At 36.8% G+C, this 17,974-nt stretch overlaps 1 protein-coding gene across 2 annotated transcripts in view; it reads right to left on the minus strand.

Annotated features, from left to right (window-relative positions):
* Positions 1-17,974, minus strand: part of IBTK (inhibitor of Bruton tyrosine kinase) — an 88,631-nt gene that overhangs the window by 47,376 nt on the left and 23,281 nt on the right. Inside the window, exons 9-16 of one of the 2 annotated variants that reach the window (XM_062186416.1) lie at positions 15,654-15,777; positions 12,012-12,189; positions 9,123-9,297; positions 7,696-8,295; positions 6,429-6,515; positions 4,823-4,905; positions 4,704-4,741; positions 3,460-3,556 (exon numbers count right to left, since the gene is read on the minus strand). In XM_062186416.1, coding sequence (XP_062042400.1) covers positions 3,460-3,556; positions 4,704-4,741; positions 4,823-4,905; positions 6,429-6,515; positions 7,696-8,295; positions 9,123-9,297; positions 12,012-12,189; positions 15,654-15,777 — 1,382 coding nt within the window. Of the gene's footprint in view, positions 1-3,459; positions 3,557-4,703; positions 4,742-4,822; positions 4,906-6,428; positions 6,516-7,695; positions 8,296-9,122; positions 9,301-12,011; positions 12,190-15,653; positions 15,778-17,974 lie in introns of both variants that reach the window. The other variant, XM_062186415.1, reaches the window with a different exon arrangement.

A 17,974-nucleotide genomic window follows, 5' to 3' on the forward strand; every position in this document is an offset into this window, starting at 1 on the left:
AAATAAAGCTGGAAATTAACAATTCAAAAATCTCTAGGTCATACGCAAAGACATGAGCCTGAATAACATGCTTCTAAATGAACAATGGGTCATACAAGAAATCAAAAGAGAAATCAAAGATTTCTAGAAGGAAATGAGGATGACAATGCATCAAATCAAAACTTAAAGGATACACAAAAGCAGTGTTAAGAGGGAAGTTTATTAGCAATCAGTGTCTACATGAAGAAATTGTAAAGTACAAAATAAATGAGCTATCAATACATCTCAAGGCCCTAGAAAAACAACAAACCAAACCCAAAATTAGTAGGAGGAAGGAAATAACTAAAATTAGAGAATAAATAAACAAAACTAAAACAAAAAGAATTAGTGAAATGAAGAGCTGGTTTTTTGAAAAATAAATAAACAAAATTGATAAAGAACCAATTCAATAAAATCAGAGATGAAAAAGAAAAGAAATGTTACAGATATCACAGAAATAAGAGGAATCATGAGGAATTAATACAAAGAGCTGAATGCCAACAAACTGGAAAACCTAGAAGAAATAGAGGATTCCTGGACACAATCTACCAAAATTGAGCCATAAAGACACTTAAACTCTAAACAGAACAATAAACAAGATGTAGACTGAATCAGTAATAAAGACCCTCCCAACAGAGAAAAGCCCAGGACCTGATAGTTTCACTGCTTAATTATATCAGACATTTAAAGAAGAACTAATTCCAATTCTTCTCAAGCTATCCAAAACAGCTGAAAGGAAAAGAATCCTCTCAAACTACTTCTATAAAGTCGGAATCACCTTAATTCCTAAACCAGAAAAAGAAACAACAGAGAAAGAGAACTACAGACCAATATCTCTGAGGAATACAGATGCAAAATCCTCAACAAAATACTAGCTAATCGAATCCAACAGAACATCAGAAAGATCATTTACCTGGACCAAGTAGAATTTATCCCTGTATGCAGGCATGGTTCAACATTTGCAAAACAATCAATGTGGTACATTACATTAACAAATTGAAAAACAAAAATCATATTATCTCAACTGATGCAGAGAAAGCATCTGATAAAATACAACATCCTTGCATGATGAAAACCTTAAGTAAATTGAGTATAGAAGGAACATACCTCAAGACAATCACAGCTATTTATGACAACCCCACAGCCAGCAACTTTATTGAAAGCAAAAAAGCTGGGAGCATTCCCATTAAGAACCGGAACCAGTCAAGGATGCCCACTCTCACCACTGCTATTCAATATAGTCCTGGAAGTTCTAGCCAGAGCCATTAGGCAAGAAAAAGAAATCAAAGGTATACAAGTTGGAAAGGAGGAAATCAAACTATTCTTATTTACAGATGGCATGATTCTATATATAGGGGATCCAAAAGACTCCACTGAGAGACTCTTGGAACTCTTAAAAAAGTCTGGTAAACTGGCAGGATATAACATTAACATAAAAAAATCAAAAGCCTTTGTATACACAAGCAATGCCATGGTTGAGAAATAACATCTAAGATCAATCCCATGCACTATAGCAATGAAAAAAATTAAATACCTTGGAATAAACTTAACCAAGGATGTCAAAGGTCTCTACAATGAAAATTACAAGACATTGAAGAAACAGAAGACATAAAAAAATGGAAAAATCTTTCATGTTCATGGATTTGAAGAATCAATATCACCAAAATGTCCATACTACTCAAAGAAGTTTACACATTCAATGCGATATAATTAAAATACTAACAACATTCTTCTAAGATCTAGAAAAAATGATGCTAAAATTCATATGGAATTACAAGAGACCTCAAACAGCTAAAGCAATCTTATACAACAAAAACAAAGCCAGAGGTATCACAATACTATAGTGCAGTTATAATCAAAAAAGCCTGGTACTGACACAAAAACAGACATGTAGACCAATGGAACAGAATAGAAACTTCAGAAATAAATCCACACATCTACAAACAATTTATCTTTGACAAAGGAGCTGAAATCAATCCCTGGAGTAAGGACAGTCTCTTGAACAAATAGCGCTGGGAAAACTGGATCTCCACATGCAGAAGTAGGAAACAAAATTCCTATCTTACAAATTATACAAAAATCAATTCAAAATGGATCAAAGACCTAAATCTTTGGCCCAATAGCATCAAATTCTATAGAACTTTGGGGAAACTCTGCAGGAATTGGCATAGACAAAGACTTATTGGAAGAGACCCCAGAAGCAGTGCCAGCACTATGGCACAGCAGGTTAAGCCATCATCTGCAATGCTGGCATCCCATATGGGCACCAGTTTGAGTCCAGCTGCTCCACTTCTGACCCAGCTCCCTCTATTGTGCCTGGGAAAGCAGTGGAAGATGGCCTAAGGCTTTCATTCAAGTGGGAGTCCTAGAGGAAGCTCCTGGATCAGCCCAGCTTCAGCCACTGCATCCATTTGAGGAGTGAACCAGGGGACAGAAGATCTCTCACCATCCCTCTTTCTCTCTCTCTCTCTCTCTCTCTCTCTCTCTCTCTCTGTAATTCTGCCTTTCAAATAAATAAATCTTAAAAAAAATAAAAACAGAAATTATTTGCAAACTCTTCAAAAAATAGAAGATGAGTAACACTTTCCTACTCATTCAATAAAGCCAGTATTATCCTGCTAATAAACCAGACAAAGACATAAAGGAAAGCTAAGACAATATCCCTTATATTTAGAGATGCAAAATCCTCAACAATATGCTAACAAAGTGAGTTCAGTCACATGAAAAGGAATTACATATAACCAGTGAAATAGCCCTGGAATTAAAAGATGAGTCAACATAGGAAAATCAGACAATGTAATATACAAAAATAGAATGAGACAAAACAAGAAGTCATGATCATCACAAAAGACACAGAAAGAAAAGTATTTAACAATATCCCATCCTTCTTCATGATAAAAACATTCAAAATTAGGAATAAAAAGGCTCTTCTTCAACCTGATACACAATGGTATATGTATCTATCTTTTACAGGATTATGCTTTTACTTGTTTACTTATGTTTGTCTTCTCCACTAGATTGTCTACTAACTGAAACATGGTATTTTGCTTGACAAAGTTTACAAATGCACTCTTTATAAATTTTGGTTCAATTCTTAGTCTATCTCTTTCACTCCTGAGATGTTATCACAAGGCAGGGAAATAAAGGTAAGAAAACTTGTGAAGAATATTTTCTAAAACTTTTTTGATCATTCATCTCATCTGAAAAAGTAGTAGGAAATGGAAGTGCTGAATCAACTATTAAATATAATTCTTAAAGGGTTTGTTTTCATGAGTGATGAAAATTTCTTTCTCTGCTCCCTCACTGTCAATAATCATTCCTATTATTTATTCTAACTTAAGCCTCTCTTGACAGCTTAAGCAGAGCAGAAACTAAGACACATGTTAATTTTATCATTCTCTCATTATATATGATACAGCTAAAATGTCCTGTTATTAATACCTTTAACCACCACTGCTTCATCAGTATAGAGGTAGTCCAAAATAACTTTCAGTATGTCAGAATGTATTGGCATTTCCAGAGCTGCACAACTGGAAGCCTAAGTAAGATAAACGAAAGTAAATAATTAAATAAAATATTATCATATTCTAATTTAGGTTATTGGTATGAAAAACATCAAACAAGAAATCACATTAAATATAGAAGAACGTAAAAATTTATTTTAAAAGGCTAAAATATATTTACTGTCAAAACACAACATGAAAGACAAAGAAAAATTCAGAAAACAAGAAAGACACTGGAATTCCCAGAATATTTCTAAATAATGGGAAAATTTTGTAGCTTTTTAGCAACAATTTTAAATTCTAAATAATGCTATTTCCAGCAGCCTTTATCATAAAGTTCAATACAAATGAAAAAGTAAACTAAACTATTAAGTTCTAATTTCAAAAGTACAAAGTATAGTCACCAGTGTAAGTGTTTTAACATCTTACCTCCTACACCCTGACACCATCCTAGGCTCTAGCCCCCGCTGCCATTGCTAGAAGCCAGGTGGCCACATGGCCCAACCACCGGTATCAAGCTCCACCCCCATCCTAATGGGATTCACTGCTCCTACTTCCCTGCCTGCCCTCTGGCAAAGTGTTTTTTTTTTTTTTTTTTTTTGACAGGCAGATTGGACAGTGAGAGAAAGAGAGACAGAAAGGTCTTCCTTTTCCGTTGGTTCACCCTCCAATGGCCGCTACGCCGGAGTACCGCGCTGACCCGAAGGCAGGAGCCAGGTGCTTATCCTGGTCTCCCATGCGGGTGCAGGGCCCAAAGACTTGGGCCATCCTCCATTGCACTCCCAGGCCATAGCAGAGAGCTGGCCTGGAAGAGGGGCAACCGGGACAGAATCCGGCGCCCCGATCAGGACTAGAACCCAGTGTGCCGGCGCCGCAGGAGCATTAGCCTATTGAGCTGCGGCACCAGCCCTATGGCAAAGTTTTAAAAGGACCTGTTCATGAACATGTGGCTCGCTCTCTCTCCTCTTCTCTCTCTCAGCTCTCTACTCCTCTCCTCTCTCTCCCTCACTCCTCTCTCCCTCTCTCTCTCTCCCTCCATCTCCTGATCTCTAGGTCTATCTCTCTCTGTCTCTCTCTCTTATGCTCTCCTTCTGCCTCTTTTTCCTTCCTCGCCCCTTCCCTCCGGCCTGCTGGTTTTCGCCAATAAACCCTTTCCCTTAAAAAAAAAAAAAAACCACTTACCTCAATCCATGAGCTACTCAGCATGCTATGAAAATATTCTGAAAGAAAAAGATGAAGTGCAATAAGAATAGTAAAACAATAATAAAGCAAATAAATCAACCAACAAATTGGGTACCTACCAAGTCTAGCACAAAGAACACACTTATGACAAGGAAATTCCTTTCCATCCACTGATTTCATGGTCACATCACACAGAAATGAACTGCAAGAAAAAATTTTAATTGAAGCAAGAGCAATTTCTTTAGATATTTAGCAAATAAGTACATTTATTATAGTATCTGGTTTAGCTAGATTTTCTTAGTTTCTCTATTTTCTTAAAGTTGTACCTATACAAAAAGAGTATTTTATCCACTTCCACCTCAGGGAAGATAATAACCATCTTAGAACCAAAATAGTATCTGAAAAGTCAACTGAATAAAGAAAATTACTCAAAAAAGTCCCATCTTCTATTATCCTTTTTGATCCCAGGTGAGATGCTACTAATATAACAGTAAGTAGCATCATATTTGAAGCACTTTAGTTCACTTATTTATACAATTATTCTGTGTCAAGCATAGTATAGATGCTTCCACAATCTCTCTCCCCATAACTATTATCTAAAAAGTACAAATGCCTACACACGAAACTATTAATAACAAATATATTTAAAATAGTATGTTTATTATTAAAGATTTACACTTGTGCTGTGGCATAACGGGTAAAGCCACTGCCTGCAGTGCCGACAACCCATGTGGGCACCGGTTCAAGTCCTGGCTGCTCCACTTCCAATCAAGCTTTCTGCTATGGCCTGGGAAAGCAGCAGAAGATGGCCCAAGTCCTTGGGCCCCTGCACCCACGTAGGAGACCTGGAGGAAGTTCCTGGCTCCTGGCTTCAGTCTGGCGCAGCTCTGGCCATTGAGACCAATTGGGGAATGAACCAGAGGATGGAAGACCTCTCTCTCTCTCTCTCTCTCTCTCTCTCTCTCTGCCTCTGCCTCTCCATAACTCTGCCTTTCAAATAAATAAATAAATCTTTAAAGAAAGAAAAAGATTTACGCTAAAGGGAATAATTGGGGCTGGCACTGTGGTGAGGGGGTTAAGCTACAGTTGCAGAGACAGCAACCAATATGGGTACCAGTTTGAATCTCAGCTGCTCCACTTTGATCCAGCTCCCTGCTATTGTGCCTGGGAAAGCAGTACAAGATGGCCCAAGTTCTTGAGCCCCAGCACCCATGTGGGAGACCTGGATGAAGCTCCTGGCTCCTGGCTTCGGCCTGGACTAGACATGGCTGTTGTAGCAATTTGGGGAGTGAACCAGCAGATGGAGGATCTCTCTGTCTCTTGGTCTCCCTCTGTAATTCTGACTCTCAAATAAATAAATCAATGAATATTCAAAAATTTTAAAAACATTTAAAGGAAATAATCATCATAATGATGACGATGGTTTGGGGGCTAACATTTCCCACTAAGAACATGACACAAAATTCAAGCAAGAAAAAATTAAAATCAAAAATTTCTCTCTTCACTAGAAAGTAATTAGAAAGAATGAATGCATTTAATGTTCCATCAAGCAGTTAATATTTTATACATTAATTCAACAGCTTAGCTCCCCAGAAATGAAAACTAGAAAATACAACAGGATAGCAACCTACACATTTTGCTTCACGTGGGTAAAAAGAACTCCATTTCTGCACTTACAAGATCAAGATCTAGATATGAAAAATGTATCTTCATTTCCTAACTTACCATTTTTTCTGACTTAGCTTCAGTTTGTTACCAGTTTTCTTGGCAATCACATTAACTTTCTCATTTTCAAATCTGACTCCATCTAACCTATCAAAGAATAAAAATTAACAAAATAAACAAATATAACATTCAACAACAAGCATATATCTGAGCATAATTATATTATCTCTTAGAAAAGTATATCAACTAACCCCCACTCCAGGATAAAAAAATCATATTTTTTTCTTCAATTTTAATTAGAATTCAAAATAAATATTCATGACTCCTCCCAAAAATTAATCAAAGTCATAGCACTAAGTTCTTTCATATTTTATATAGAAACACAATATACACTACTCCTCTGCTCCTACCCCACAACAAAGGTTATACTGCCACATGCCTTTAAAAATGAGAGAAAATTCTAGGAGCCAACATTGTGATCAGCAGATTAAGCTGCTACTTGCACCACCAGCATCTCATATCAGAGTGCTTGTTCAAGTCCTGGCTTCTCCACTTTTGACCCAGCTTCCTGCTAACGTGCTTGGAAAGGCAGCAACAGATGGCCCAGTTACTTGGGCCCCAGTTACGCAAGTAGGAAACCAGGATGGAGTTCCTGGCTCCTGGCTTATGCCTGGCTCAGACCTAGCTGTAGCAGTCATTTGGGGGATGAATCAGCAGATGGAAGATCTCTCTCTCTCTCCCTATCTCTGTTGACCTGTCTTTCAAATAAATAAACATATCTTTTAAAAAGAGAGAGAGAGAGAGAGAACTCCAAAGAACCAGACTTACAATGTGAAAAACAAATGGGCACTTTACACATGCTATATGACAAAGTTTTACAAACAATATAAAGTGAATATTATCTCTGCCATTTTATAAAACAAGAAATTGAAGGTCAAGCAAAACTTTCCCCCAGCCAGTAACAGAATTAATAGACAAATACTGCATAAATCTTCTAACTCCAAAGAACTTCCCAGCACATTACATTCCTTGCCACTCCAAATCCCTGCTACACACTCACACCCTAAAAAGTTGAAACCCACTTATGTTCTAATTCAAAGAGTCCAACAGAGAGATAAATCTACCAGAAAATAGAGGAGGAATGAATTTGTATAACTCTGCCCCCCAAAAAGGAGGAGAGGTGGGAGAGTGAGAAATAGTGGAAGAGGGTAGAAAGGAAGAGGAGGAACTGATATGGAAGGAAAAGAAAGGCAAGCAAACAGGGAAGAATATTTAAAAGGAGGATTAAATGAGGTAGGTACAATAAAAGATAGCAAAGAATTCATACCTACTACTCAAATTACTGAAGCCAAACTTCTTTGCAACATTTTGCAACATTCTTACAGGATCATCTTCGCCAGCACCTTTTCCTTTCCTAGAAGATTTTTGTTTGCTTTTCTGTCTTTCACCAACTGTATGAGCTTGATTTTCAAACATTTCTAATGTTGAGTTCTGATTATCATCTTCATGACAATTCATTTTATTCATATGAGAATTCAGAGTACTCTGATACTCTTCTGGTTTTTTGTTTAAGTGTATTCTTGGTTTGAAGCCATGAGTTAAAAAGTCACAAGTATCTGTGTACACAAACTGTAAAAGGTATTCAAACAAGTCAGGATGAACCTTCTCTACCACAAAAAGATGGCATCCTGCGGAATCTTCATCTTTTCGGTAAATATCTGTAAATTCTAATGTAGTACCATCTGAAAGAAACAATTTCTGGAAAAAGTCAGAACGGACTGCCAAAATATATTTATGTGCAGGGAAGATTCTATTGCCAACTTGAAATGTCACATCATGGATATTGTCCATTTCATCTGTTTCCCTCAACAGTTTGCCAAACTCTTCAAAAAAGGATGATGAGGACACAGCTGGAATTTCATAAAGGCTAGAAATGAAATAAAAATAAGTTTTACTTTAAAGGAAATAGCTAAAAATATCCCTAGCCAATTCTCCTCTCAAATGTAGTAATTATTAAAATTAGAAAATTTAAAATATGACAGTTCTGGGACCGGTGCTGTGGCATAGTGGGCTAAGTCTCTACCTGTGGCGCCAGCATCCCATATGGGCGCCAGTTCTGTAATCCTGGTTCTTTCGGTACTTACCAGAGAAACACAATAGGTAGAGGAGTCACCTCTCCTGATCTGCCTTGGCCTGAGAGGTCTCCCAGGAGATGAGACTTTTAGTGTTATAACTAGGGCATATATGGACAAACCAAAATGGGTGATCACTCTTCCAAGACTTCCTCCCCCTTAACCTCTAATCTCTCTAGTGATGTGACAGGACATTTGCACTAAGATTCTGCCAGCCAAGTGGCTCTATACTACCTCTTCTTTTGTCAATTCTCATCATATTCAAGGGTCAGAAAATTTTACAAATTGCCCAAGGAATATTTATAATTGATTTCTCAAAATCAGAATCTAAGGTACACCATGAAGTACTAGAGACAAATAAGTTTTCCATGTGCATGTACACATACTTTCAATATTTTCAATAAACATAAGGTTGCTATAAACTAAAGAGAATGCTAATCATATCCAGTATAACAAATTCCACCTTTGAGTTATCCTGGTAACATAGTTATTTTTCTAAGATCTCTACAAGACTTGGCAAAAGCTCTTCAATTAAATTTGTGCTAGGAGCTACTGAAAACACAGACAAAAAACCCCAAATGATTATTCTACCCAAAAATGAAATTTAACATATACAATATACCTTGTTTTAGGATCTGACTGCAGGATTGCAAAATTACATCCACTTGGATCTGTGCTGACACTAACAGCTCTATGGGCAAAAGTGAGTTTCTCAAGTCGAATTCTTTCATACACACTATTTATATCAGAGACACAAGACACATCTGATGAGGAATTATGAAGGTTTGATAAAATCTCTGCTAAAAAGAAAAAACAAACTATCATTAATTAAATCCTTACTATAACTATAAAAAGGATTTAGGAGTAAATGGAACAAGAAAACAACTGGGAGAACATGGAAATATCTTTCGTGTACACAAAGCACTTCAGAAAAACTACATCCTCTCTCTCTTCATCACATTTTACACCCAATATACTGGTTCTTTTTTTTTTTTCTTTTCTTTTCTTTTCTTTTTTTTTTTTTTTTTTTTTTGACAGGCAGAGTTTAGACAGTGAGAGAGAGAGACAGAGAGAAAGGTCTTCCTTTCCATTGGTTCACCCCCCAGATGGCCACTACGGCCAGCGCACTGCACCGATCCAAAGCCAGGAGCCAGGTGCTTCCTCCTGGTCTCCCATGCGGGTGCAGGGCCCAAACACTTGTGCCATCCTCCACTGCCTTCCCGGGCCACAGCAGAGAGCTGGACTGGAAGAGGAGCAACAGGGACAGAATCCGGTGTCCCAACTGGGACTAGAACCCGGGGTGCCAGCACCGCAGGGATGATTAGCCAAGTGAGCCATGGCGCCGGCCTATACTCGTTCTTACATGGAGAATTTTTGGTGGGTCAATCTCAAGTACGCATGATTTTGTCTTTCAACAACCACATCTTCCATACTGCTACCAAACTTACCTTTCTAAAAAACAAATTTATTGTATTTTAAAATTCCTCAACTTGCATTAAAAACATATAAGCTTAATGTCTTCAAAATCTATTTATTTGCTCCCTCATTTTCTCTTCTCCCTTTCTTGCATGTATTCAGCAAATATCGGAGGGACCATACTATGCTACTGTGATGGAGTTTTTGTGAAATAGTGACCATCAGTAGTGAACAAGATTGTCATGTCCCTACACTCATAGAGCACACAGTCTAGGCAAGGACAACAGACATTTAAGAAATGATTATAACATTACAAGTCAAATCAAGACTATGACAACAAAGTATATGGTGCTTCCACAGACATGAAATTTGTATGTAAAGAAATGAATCTTTTACACTGTGAATAGTTTGTAAAGTAAGGAAAGGGTAGATACAAAGAAGTCATTTAGTATATCACTTTAAGTCCAAAAAAAGGATAGAAAATGATACAGATTAAGACTGTCATAAGCAATCTGGAGAAAAGTACAAAGATTTCAGAAACATTTAAGACAGAAGTAATAAAAGTTGGTGATTGACTGGATGGGTATGGGAAGGAATATGGGTATCAAGGATAACAATTTGCCAGTAAAACACTGAGAAGCAGATGCCAGAGAATGAGATCATGAATTCCATTTCAGATAACAAGATATGACTAAGACACAGTTCTAAGGACAACATAGCAAACCTAGGTTCTGGTGACTCACAAATTCACTCTATATAAGTCTTAGCAGGCTTTAGCACTCTGCTCTCCACACTCAGTTATTCCAATTTCTATACTCTCAAGCACTTATTGTGTACATATTAATACCTATATCTGTGAACTACAATTACATACATGTCTATTGCCCTTATGTGCTTATAAGTACCTGAATACAGGAGCCCAACTTATATTTTTGTATCATTAAAACCTCACCCTAGGGACCGGCGCTGTGGTGCAATGGGTTGATGCCCTGGCCTGAAGCACTGGCATCCCATATGGGCACCGGTTTGAAACCACTTCCAATCCAGCTCTCTGCTGTGGCCTGGGAGAGCAGTAGAAGATGGCCCAAGTCCTTGGGCTCCTGCTCCCACGTGGGAGACCTGGAAGAAGTTCCAGCTCCCAGCTTCAGATTGGCGTAGCTCTGGCCATTGCGGCCAATTGGGGAGTGAACCATCAGATGGAAGACCTCTCTCTCTCTCTCTCTCTCTCTGCCTCTCCTCTCTCTGTGTAACTCTGACTTTCAAATAAATAAATCTTAAAAAAAAAACCCTCACCCTGGGGCCTGCACTGTGGCATAGTGGGTAAAAGCCACCACCTGCGGTGCCGGTATCCCATATGGACACTGGTTCAAGTCCCAGCTGCTATACTTCCAATCCAGCTCTCTACTATGGCCTGGGAAAGCAGTAGAAGATGGCCCAAGTCCTTGGGCCCCTGCACCCACATGGGAGACCCGGAAGAAGCTCCTGGCTTTGGATCCGCACAGCTCCAGCCGTTGCAGCCAACTGAGGAGTGAACCAGCATATGGAAGACCTCTCTCTCTCTCCCTCCCTCCCTCTGCCTCTCTTTCTCTCTCTCTCTGTGTAACTTTGACTTTCAAATAAATAAATAAATCTTAAAAAAAAAGACCTCACCCTGTCAAGTATATTGAAAAACTATTCTAAATCTTTACAAACTTGAATAATTTATTAAGAAATAAAAGAAATACAACTAATCGGTAAATTAAAAAAACTCATTTCTTTGTGGCTTTATGATGTTCAAGAAAATGTCTAATTTTCTGAGTAATTAGAAGTATTTTTAACATCCAATAAATAATTTATTCATTCAATAGATGACTTAATGAGGGATGACAATGTGCCAGCAAATATGCCAAAACTAAGGATATAGAAGAATATGCATGGTCTTTGTCATCATTGAACTTACAGCCCAATAGGATCTAGGCATTAAACTAATCACAAAGATAAACACATGAATGCACAAAGATAAAAATTTAATTATACTTGTAAACCCTAATAATACTTGTGAAATTAAAGGTTAACTGAAACGCATTTTATGTGCTGTCTACATATATGAACTGACCTTTCTTTTCAGAACTCTTTCGTTTTTCTTCAAACCATTTCCCTTTAAATCCTTCCCCTTCCTGTGTGACAAACAGAATTTCATTTCTATTTAAAGCAATATCAGAAATGAAGACTTGGCGTGGATAGGCCCATCGACACTGCTTCAGAGAACTGCTAACTGATCTCCAGCAGAACACCTATAATAAAATCAAATTACATTAGAATATAAAGCAATATAGCAACCAAATCACACCAGAACATAAAACAATCTGAACAACCAAAATCTGAAACTGTGATAATACTGTCAAAATAAAAGCTCTAATTAATATGCTTCAATAAACATTCTTCCACCCAAAAAGACAGATAGTATAAAAGGATGACTTTAAAGAACTGTGTCTTTCAGAAAAGTATGTAAAGCAAATATGAAGCACTAAAAATTATTCCTACACTAATCTTGGGGCCAGAATCTGCAACATCAGCATCCTGTACCAGAGTGAGAGTTTGAGACCCAGCTGTTGCACACTTCCATCCAGCTTCCTGGGAAGGCCCAGAAGGTAGCCCCAGACCCATGTGGAAGACTAGGTAGGGTGGAATTGCTAGCTCCTGACTCTGGCTTAGCCCACCCTTGGCTGTTGTGGCCAACTGGGGAGTGAACCAGTGGATGGAATATCTCTTTGTCCTTTGTCTCTCCCTCTCTGTTCTCTTTCAAATAAATAAATCTTAAAAATAACAATAACAATAATAATAATGATAATGATAATAAGGAAAGAAAAAAAAACTTCTTTCAGGGAGAAGTAATTTTCAGTATTAAAGCTAAAACTCAGATTTGTTATAGCCATTTATTTCCAGGAAGATGGAAAAACCACACTAAATATCCAAACTTCACTCTCTCAAGAAAAAAAGACACATGCTTACATAACTCAATTATACAAGATAACTAAAAATCTTAAAGAAAAACCATCAGAATTCAAAGGTTCCAAATGGTTCTGCAAACCTTAGCAGTCCTACAAAGTGGATCAGAAACTATTGCTAAGAGAGGGAAAGGGTGATAAAGCTAAGAGTATTAGGCTTCCCAATTCAGCTTAAATAGAGCAGCAACTCATTTTACATTTCATATATTGGCAACCCAAGTATACTTTCACTTGAAAAACTAATCAACTAATCTTTTTCTGCAAAAAGATTTATTCATTAATTTTATTTATGTATAATTAATAATTTGATTTATAATACAATAATAATTATTCATTAATTTGAAAGGCAGAGTGACAAAGATATAAAGAGAGAAAAATCTTCTATCTAGTGGTTCACTTCCCAAATGGCTGCCAACAGCCAGGTCTGGGCAAAGCAGAAGTCAAGATGCAAGAATTCTACCCTGGTCTCCTAGGTGGGTGTCAGGAGCCCAAGCACTCAGACCATCATCTGCTGCCTTTCCAAGGAACTGGACGGGAAGTGGAATAGTCAGGACTCAAACCAGCACTCCGCTATACCATAACTCCTAAAACTGTTGATGTTTTAAAAGTATGATTTCCTGGGGCCATGGCGCAGAGTTAACGCCCTGGACTGAAGCACCAGCATCCCACACGAGTGCCGTTAAAGACCTGGCTGCTCCACTTCCAATCCAGCTCTCTGTTATGGCCTGAGAAAGCAGTAGAAGATGGCCCAAGTCCTTGGGCCGCTGCACCCACATGGGAGACCTGGAAGAAGCTCCTGGCTACTGGTTTCGGATCAGCACAGCTCCAGCCACTGTGGCCAATTGGGCAGTGAACCATCGGATGGAAGACCTCTCTCTCTCTCTCTCTCTCTCTCTCCCTCTCTCTGCCTCTCCCTCTCCCTCTCCTCTCTCTGTGTAACTCTTTCAAATAAGTAAATAAATCTTTAAAAAAATTTTTTAAATAAAAAGTATAATTCTCTCATAATTGTTAGGAAAATTAATACACAGAATGTTATCTACCAAGGTCACTCAAAGGGTATTTACAAAAAAGACTACATTCATTGAGGTTGATTCCTTCAGAGTTTGTTTTCATAGTGAGACTCTATTTTGAAGGAAATAAATGTTCAGAAATATAAGCTATATCTACATTAATATAAGTGAAAATATATTCCAAAGTTAAATATAAGTTTATTTCAACTCTTTTATGTTTTTTTTCTTTCCATTAGTAAAAATGTTCTAATTATTAAATGTAGTTCCATCTGTTAAAATTATCAGTGATACAAATTTAAGCCTATAATGAATCTGTAGCTGCAGCTTTATGATTGCATTCAATTTCTTTTTTTTTTTACTTTTATTTAATGAATATAAATTTCCAAAGTTATGGATTACAATGGCTTCCCCCCCAAAACTTCCCTCCCACCCACAGTTTAGTATATATTAAGTAAAGATTTCAACAGTTTGCACCCACATAGCAACACAAAGTGAAAAATTCAATTTCTAATATGTCAAATTTTACAGTACTTTTTAAGCCTCAGAAAACATTCTTAATATATTTTTATTTTATAAGCAGATGATAGAAATCCATTTTTACTTTTCTAGTCATAGTGCATAATTTTCCAGTGTTACTAATGTGTAACATGTGTTTTAAATATATTTGAACTTTATAAATTATTTGTTTTAAGTTATTTTGTATGTAAAATATAATTATTTATATATTAAGTGGTATTTAAATCCCTCATGTGGGATCTCTGTCCTTAATGTGCTGTACATTTTGATTTAATGCTATAACTAGTACTCAAACAGTATGTTTCACTTTGTGTTTCTATGTGGGTGCAAACTGTTAAAATCTTTATACTAAATTGATCTTCTGTATATAAAGAGAATTGAAAATGAATCTTGATGCAAATGGAAGGGGAGAGGGAGCGGGAGAGGGGAGGGTTGCGGGTGGGAGGGAAGTTATGGGAGGGGGAAGCCATTGTAATCCATAAGCTGTACACTGGAAATTTATATTCATTAAATAAAAGTTAAAAATATATATATATATATATAATTTTAAAACATTTTCAATTTTTAGTAGAGAAATTCATTGATTTGTTTGTGCAAGGAACTAAAACTTGAATTCTATTTATTTAAGAGATAAAAGATTCTTCATATACTATATTTTATATATAATATTAATAGTTATAATCTCTACTCATATACAAGGAAGCTTCAAAAAGTTCATAGAAAATTACATTTTCTTTTCATATATTCTTTCAGGAACTTTCTGAAGCATCCTGATACATACACATATATGTATATTTATATGAAACTGAATCTGGTGAGGAAATTTCCAATTATGCACTAAATCCATAATATTGCCTGCTTAGTCTTTACTCTTTTTAAAGTAGTTATATATCTCACAATTAGTAGTTATATATCTACACAATTCAACATCATTTGTCAGTATTCAGTTTATCTACCAAATAACTCATCAAAATCCCTTATTTATTTTAAGCACCATAAATGAAATTTTAAGTTACAATTTAACAAAGCAATAGTGCACAACATTGAACATCATAATTTCTCTAAAATAAGAGTTCTTTAATACTTAATGTTGGATCTCAAAATAAGTATAGAAACAAACAGAAATCATCAGTCACACAGTGCTATATTTGCACATAGTCAGGTCTCCAAGAACTATCAACTGAACCTAGACTACTACACTTTTTACACAAATCTATTACTTACCCTTCCAGCTCCATCCATTGCAAGAATGCAAATTTTCTGACCCCCATTTTCTTTCAAATGTTCAGGATCAACCTTGTATTCCATACGACCCCCAGATACAAGAATCTTTTTCAAGTTCAGTTGTCTGAGTGAAAAAAAATAAAAAAAGATTCTAGATTAATACTTTCTCTAGAATACCTGTGCTAAATTTTAGAGAAATGACCAAACAATAACTATAGGCAATTACGGGGAAAAGTGAAGTAAAATGATTTGGTTATTGGTATTCCTCATCTTTCCTTTCTAAAAGTATTCCCTACAGGTGACCATTTCTTTCTGAAGGAAATCCTTCCCACTCAAATACCTCTATCCACATAAACATTAAATATAAACTCACTTGTTATTACACATATTCACCAAGGACTTTAAATAACTGGTAAGGCTATAACCTCCTACGTATAACTGCATTTTAACAGAAAAGAAAATGTTAACAAATTAGAAAATTTTCAAACCTCAAAATGAAACAGAAACACTAAATTTGAAATGTGGCCAATCCTAAATAGATATCCTACCATGAAAGTCATCACAATTGCTAATTAGTAACTCATCCATTAGCCACACATTATATCTGTTTATCTGATGTCCAGAGCATTGTGTGAAATTTGCCTGATGCTATTCCAACCACAGTCCTAATTTTCAGAGAGTTTGCCAACATTACAGAAATTAAAATTACCATGTCATTACTTATTCTGCAACAAGGGAATTTTCTTTTGAAAACTTGAATATAACTTACATTTATAGAATTTACTGTTTCAAGAGTATGTCTTACAAATGTTAATCAAAAATACAACCTACTATACCACAAATCACCCCATGCTCAAGAAAAAAAATTGTTAATCAGTTCTAAGAAAACAGGTATTTTCATAATTTCATGTTTCTATACAGAAATATGAACTATAATTATGTCAAAAATAACATTCTGGCTGGCTCCGTGGCTCATTTGGCTAATCTTCCGCCTGCGGCACCGGCACCCCAGGTTCTAGTCCCAGTTGGGGCGCCAGATTCTGTCCTGGTTGTACCTCTTCCAGTCTAGCTCTCTGCTGTGGCCCTGGAAGGCAGTGGAGGATGGCCCAAGTACTTGGGCCCTGCACCTGCATGGGAGACCGGGAGGAAGTACCCAGCTCCTGGCTTCGGATCGGTGTAGCGCTGGCCGTAGTGGCCATTAGGGGAGTGAACCAACAGAAGGAAGACCTTTCTCTTTGTTTCTCTGTCTCTCTCTCTCACTGCCTATAAGTCACTCTCACTCTCTCTCTCTCTCTCTCACTGTCTAATTCTGCCTGGCAAAAAAAAAAAGTAACATTCTAATTGCTAGACACAGAAGATAGCTTGTGACAAACTGATGTCTGACATTTTCTGCACAGGAGCTAACTTCATGGAGGGTACCTGTTTAAGAAGCTACCAACTCTTAATTAGCAAAAGCACATTTTGTTGCATTTAAATTTAAATTCCTAATTGCTTTCAAAGTTAAATAGTTATTCTCTAAAATTCATGTTCATAGGGCCAGTGCTGTGGCATAGCAAGTAAAGCCATCACCTACAATGCCTGCATCCCATATGGGTGCTGGTTCAAGTCCCTGCTGCTCCACTTCCCATCCAGCTCCCACACTAATGCATCTGGGAAAACAGCAGAAGATGGCCCAGGTACTCGGGCCCCTGCACCCACGTGGGTGACCGAGAAAAAGCTTCTGGCTCCTGGCTTTGGATCCACCCAGCTCTGCCCAGCTCTAGCCGTTGCAGCCATTTGGGAGTGAACCAGCAGATGGAAGATCTCTCTCTTTCTCTGTTTCTCTCTCTAACTGTTACTTCAAGTAAATAAATAAATAAATGTCTTTAAAAAAACAGAATTCACGTTTATGACTATTTCCACTAATAAGAGCCATATCTTCTAGGAATCAGTTGTATTTGTGGAAAAGACCTATTTCTATGCCTGCATTTTTTTGCTATAATTACATAATGAAATTATTATCTAAACTAATGAAATAGTAGTATAAAAAGAACAAAAGCATTTTCTATAAAACTGCTATAAAATTAGATATGGATTCCAACCAACTATAAAAGATTGAAATATATTAAAAACAAAGAATTTTGCACCTAGATTTCTTCACAATAGTTTTTAAGCACTTTCTCCTTAAACTCATCAAAATGAAATCACAGGTGATACATTATAAGTACGGTTTATACACAAAGAGCAAGGCATTCCACTGGTAAATCCATTCATATTAAAAATGTTATGATTCTCTGATCTTTTTGCTTAGTCAACTAACCTCTAGTGTACTGCAGTTAAAA

The sequence above is a fragment of the Lepus europaeus genome, chromosome 3 (genome assembly GCF_033115175.1).
Source record: "Lepus europaeus isolate LE1 chromosome 3, mLepTim1.pri, whole genome shotgun sequence".
Classification (NCBI taxonomy): domain Eukaryota; kingdom Metazoa; phylum Chordata; class Mammalia; order Lagomorpha; family Leporidae; genus Lepus; species Lepus europaeus.